This window comes from Gorilla gorilla, chromosome 5 (assembly GCF_029281585.2).
Source record: "Gorilla gorilla gorilla isolate KB3781 chromosome 5, NHGRI_mGorGor1-v2.1_pri, whole genome shotgun sequence".
NCBI lineage: Eukaryota > Metazoa > Chordata > Mammalia > Primates > Hominidae > Gorilla > Gorilla gorilla.
The window spans coordinates 163,558,799-163,562,820 of NC_073229.2; the positions used below are offsets into that span (position 1 = coordinate 163,558,799).

Consider the following 4,022-nt stretch of genomic DNA (forward strand, 5'->3'; position numbering starts at 1 on the left):
GTATTACTTTTTCCTTTGCTTGATTATATAAGGCAAAACTTGATACCCACTTAGTTGTAGCTATCGTCTTGATAAGACATCTATCTAGGTAAAATTAAAGTATAATTTTCAGGTGATTTGCATCCCATGCATGCAACAGGAAAACTCAGAATTCAGGAAAACAGGGCATGCTTAAAGAGGGAACATCTTGTAAAGATTGTAATTTGACCTTTGAGTCAACCTGAGTACATTTTAAATATTATAGGACAAAACGGAAAGCCTCAAAAAGTGGAATTCTGCCCCATCTTTCTCAGAACTATAAACCAGTCAGACACTGTTTCAGAGATCACGCTAGAAAATATGTACCTATCCTTGGCACTTTTGCTGAGAAATAAAACTCTCATCACTGGAGATAAAGGTAGATTTATATTTAATGCCACCCCCATCAATCAATCAGTATATTATTCCAATCTACCTCCATTTAAGTAGTTGAATCAGGTATAAACAGAAACACTTGATTTTTTTTGCCTCCTGCCCATTGAAAAAGATAATGTTGAGTATTGCAAACTTTCTAACTCTGGAGTACACTTGATATGATGGCAATTAAGAAAAAAAAAAAGGAATGTGACAACTTTGCAGCTTTTGATTAAAGCACACCAAGAGGCATGTTACAATGATAACAATGAAGCATTATGCCAATTATGTTAAATCCTGCTCTCCGCTTAAGCTCATCATGACCTGTTTTAGTGTCCTGTAATTTATCCTTTGGAATGCTTACTCTCATCAATAGTGTTCAACTCAAAGACGGGGGGAAAAAAGCCACCAAAGGGAACAACCACCCCCAAATGACTTCTAGAAAACAAGTTATTTCTTAACTTTTTATTGACATTGGCAAATTAAAATAGAATAAATTAACAAGTATTTTTTCAAAAAAATGTTTTGTACAAAAATACTGTCAAAATTTCCTAAAAAGCTTTCAACACAGTAGTATCTTTTCATGTACTGAATATAACTATTAGCACAGTGTCAAAAATGTTGAAGACAGAAACAAAATAAAAATCTGTGAAATGTTTGCCACTGACGACATTCCACACCCTATTATCATCTGTACATACGGGGGTGGGGGGGGCGGCGGGGGGGACAGCCAACTTGAAAGTGAACAGTATGACTTTCCTGATCCAGAACAGTTTGGCCCACATCTGTTTAATCTTCCAGTTTAGCATATTTTAAAAATTAGTCTGTACTCGAATGCATAGTTAAAAAAATGAAGCGAGATGGCAGTTTGTGCAGTAATATCTGCCCCTTCGAAGTTCATGCAACCAACTAATGCAATTTTTCCTTTCACTCGTAAATCTGAATGCAGTTCAGTCATTTGAAACCATCTACAAAATCCACAAGATTAAGCAGTTTGCCAAGATTAATATCTAACAGTTGAGCACTGGAGAAAGTGAGGGAAAGGAGTAAAAACAAACAACGAAAAAGACCAAGTTAGCTAGATATTTCAACTACATAAGGGAGGTGAATGTCAAGGCTACAAAAACGAAACAAAAACAGGAAAAAAAAGTGGCAGCAATTTTTTTTAAACCAATTTGTACAAGTTTATAGTTTACTTTGTTTCCAAGTTCTCAAACCTTTCAAGATCTGAAAAGTGAGATACTGTGTCTAAGGGAATGTTTCTTTTAATTCACGCCGAAGAAGTTGGGGGTTTGATTTCTTTCGCCGGGGTTTCGATTGAGTCAACAGCTCACTCTGCTGGGCTGCTGTTTGCACACGAAGTCCGTCATAAAATCAAACTCGTTTTGCCCCAGCCAGAGTTCGGGCAGCTCCTTGATGCGGTCCAAACCCATTTCTATCACCAAGGACATAAGAACTTCCTCGTCGATGAAATCAGTGTCTATGACATTGGGCGGCAGCATTGCAGCGGGGACGTGGGCCACGGAGGCGGGCATGTTGCTGCTGCCGCTGCCGCCGCTGCCGCCGCTGCCGCCGCCGCTGTTGCTGCTGCCCGCGCCGCCGCCCGAGCTGCCGCCAGAGCCGCCAGGGGTGCTGCTGCCGCCCGAGCCGCCGGGGGTGCTGCTGCCGCCGCTGTGCTTGGGGTTGCAATCTCGGAAGTGCTGGTTTGTCCCGTTCATCTGGTGGCCTGCAGCAGGGTGCAAATCCGGCATGTAGTGGTTGTGGGGGTAGGGGTGATGGTTGAAATACTGGTTGTTGAGCTTCTGCAGCTGCATGCTGGCCGGCAGGGAGCCTCCCTGGCTGGCCACCGGGGGACCCATGAACTGGGAGTTGTTAAACCTGGCCGCGGGGGCCAGCGCGCTCGGGGGGTGCCCTCCGTTCACAGTCCCCGGCCCCATCGCATGCCTGATGCCGCTCGTGGCATTCATGTTGCCCGCGCCGTAGTGTATGTGCTCGCCCATTAGGGCGTTGAAGGCGTGCTGGGGCTGCTGCTGCTGGTGGTGATGGGGGCTCGGGAACTGCCCCATGCCCATGCGGTGGGCAGGGTGATGGTGCAGCCCATTGGTGCCGTCGGGGAAGCGCCCGTGGTTCATGGCCATCATATGGTCTGCCATTTCCAGTCCTGGAAGTGAAAAGGGCAGATAATGAGAGCCGCGCCACACGTGTCGCCCACCACAGCGCACCCCACTTTTGCCCGCCTCTGCCCCCCAGGATTCCCGGGCGCACGTCGGCTGCGAACCACCACCCCCAAGATCCCACTAGCAGCCTGTGCACCCGGGCTAGCCACCACGGAAGAGCTGCCACTCGTAACACAGCCGGACGCTGCACAAACAGCCCCTTCCCCCGCGATCGGGCGGGGGGACCCGGGCTCACACCCCCTCTGCTCCCCGAAGTGGCCTAATAAAGGAAGTACCCCGTAGCCCTGCTGCGAACTTCAGGCATTAAATCAGCCCTCCTCATCCTGTTGTTGCACATCCTGTTATTATTCCCCAGCTTCGCCTCACGCTCTTCCTCCGGGCAAACCCTGCCCTCGGAGGACTGGGCTGGCAAGAGCCCCAGCCAGCTTCGCCCGTCGCGCTTACCTTCCGTTTTTGCGATTTCTGCTCCGAAGACCGAGGGCGGGCTCGTCGGGTCCAGGACCGGCTCAGCAGCACATAGAGGGGACCTTCCTGGCGTGCAAAGCGCTTCGCTGTCGCGATGTCGGCGCCGAGGTCTCGCAGCGGCCGCTGGGGCAGATTCGGAGCCGTTCCCTTTTATTTCCCCTCCGCTGCCCTCACAGCTCTGCAGGACCGCCCGGCAGCTGCCAACAATGAGCTGTGTTTCTTAGGGCTTTGGCCACAGTTAATATAGGCATTTCGGAAGGGCGGAGCGAGAGCCTCCAGGGCGGGCGGCGCCAAGACGCGGATTCCGGAACACCGCGAACACCCTGGACCGGGTTCGGGAGCCGCGTCCCCGCCGCCCGCGGCACGTGCTGCAGAGGCTGCGGGTCCCGGGGGCCGCCCGGTCGCCCCGTCGCCCCCCGACTCTGGTTTCTTCCCGGCCCAGAAACGCGAGGTTGGCTCAGCCACCCCCGAGGCAGGGGGAAAATCCTCCCCTGCCGCCCCGCCCGAAGGTAGAGCCTGCCGGGATAGCAACGAGGAGAGCTCACCGCCCCCCTCAGGCTGGATCTACCCCACCCCCAGCTCTCTCACTCGGTTCACCTAGCGATCTGCCCAGCTCTCTACGGGAAAAGGGGACTCGCCCAGCGCCCCCCGCCCTCCAGAGTGCCCTTGTGCCTCCCCGGTTTTGCAAAAGCTTCCGCAGGCAGCGAAGAATGGCTGTGCTTCCTCGAGTTGGGTTTTAAAGACCCGGACAAATAATGCGCCCTTTCCTGAGCGCGCCTTCCTAGGCTGTGCCTTTGTGTTTTCATACGGGCAGTGGGTAGACCTACTCTAGATCACCGCGTGTAGATGCATTTTTTTCCTCCGCTCCTTTCAAGGACAGGAGCTGGGGGCGGGGAGGGGCAGCGGCTGCAGGTGGACGGAGCGCGCTCGCGGGCCCGGCCACCCCCGCTCCCGCGCCCTGAAATTCCAGTCCGCGCTTTCGGGCCC

General features: G+C 52.3%; 1 protein-coding gene across 1 annotated transcript; it reads right to left on the reverse strand.

The window, feature by feature from the left end:
• Window positions 1-843: 843 nt before the first annotated feature.
• On the reverse strand, window positions 844-3,264 carry CITED2 (Cbp/p300 interacting transactivator with Glu/Asp rich carboxy-terminal domain 2). The gene is made up of 2 exons (XM_004044758.5): window positions 3,015-3,264; window positions 844-2,554 (listed from the first exon to the last, which is right to left on the reverse strand). The coding sequence occupies exon 2, from the start codon at window positions 2,544-2,546 to the stop codon at window positions 1,716-1,718; it is 831 nt and encodes a 276-aa protein (XP_004044806.2). The 5' UTR covers window positions 2,547-2,554; window positions 3,015-3,264; the 3' UTR covers window positions 844-1,715.
• Window positions 3,265-4,022: the final 758 nt, after the last annotated feature.

Bases quoted from the DNA above. Each gene is read 5' to 3' on its own strand.
- CITED2 (XM_004044758.5), bottom strand. From the start codon at position 2,546: ATGGCAGACCATATGATGGCCATGAACCACGGGCGCTTCCCCGACGGC.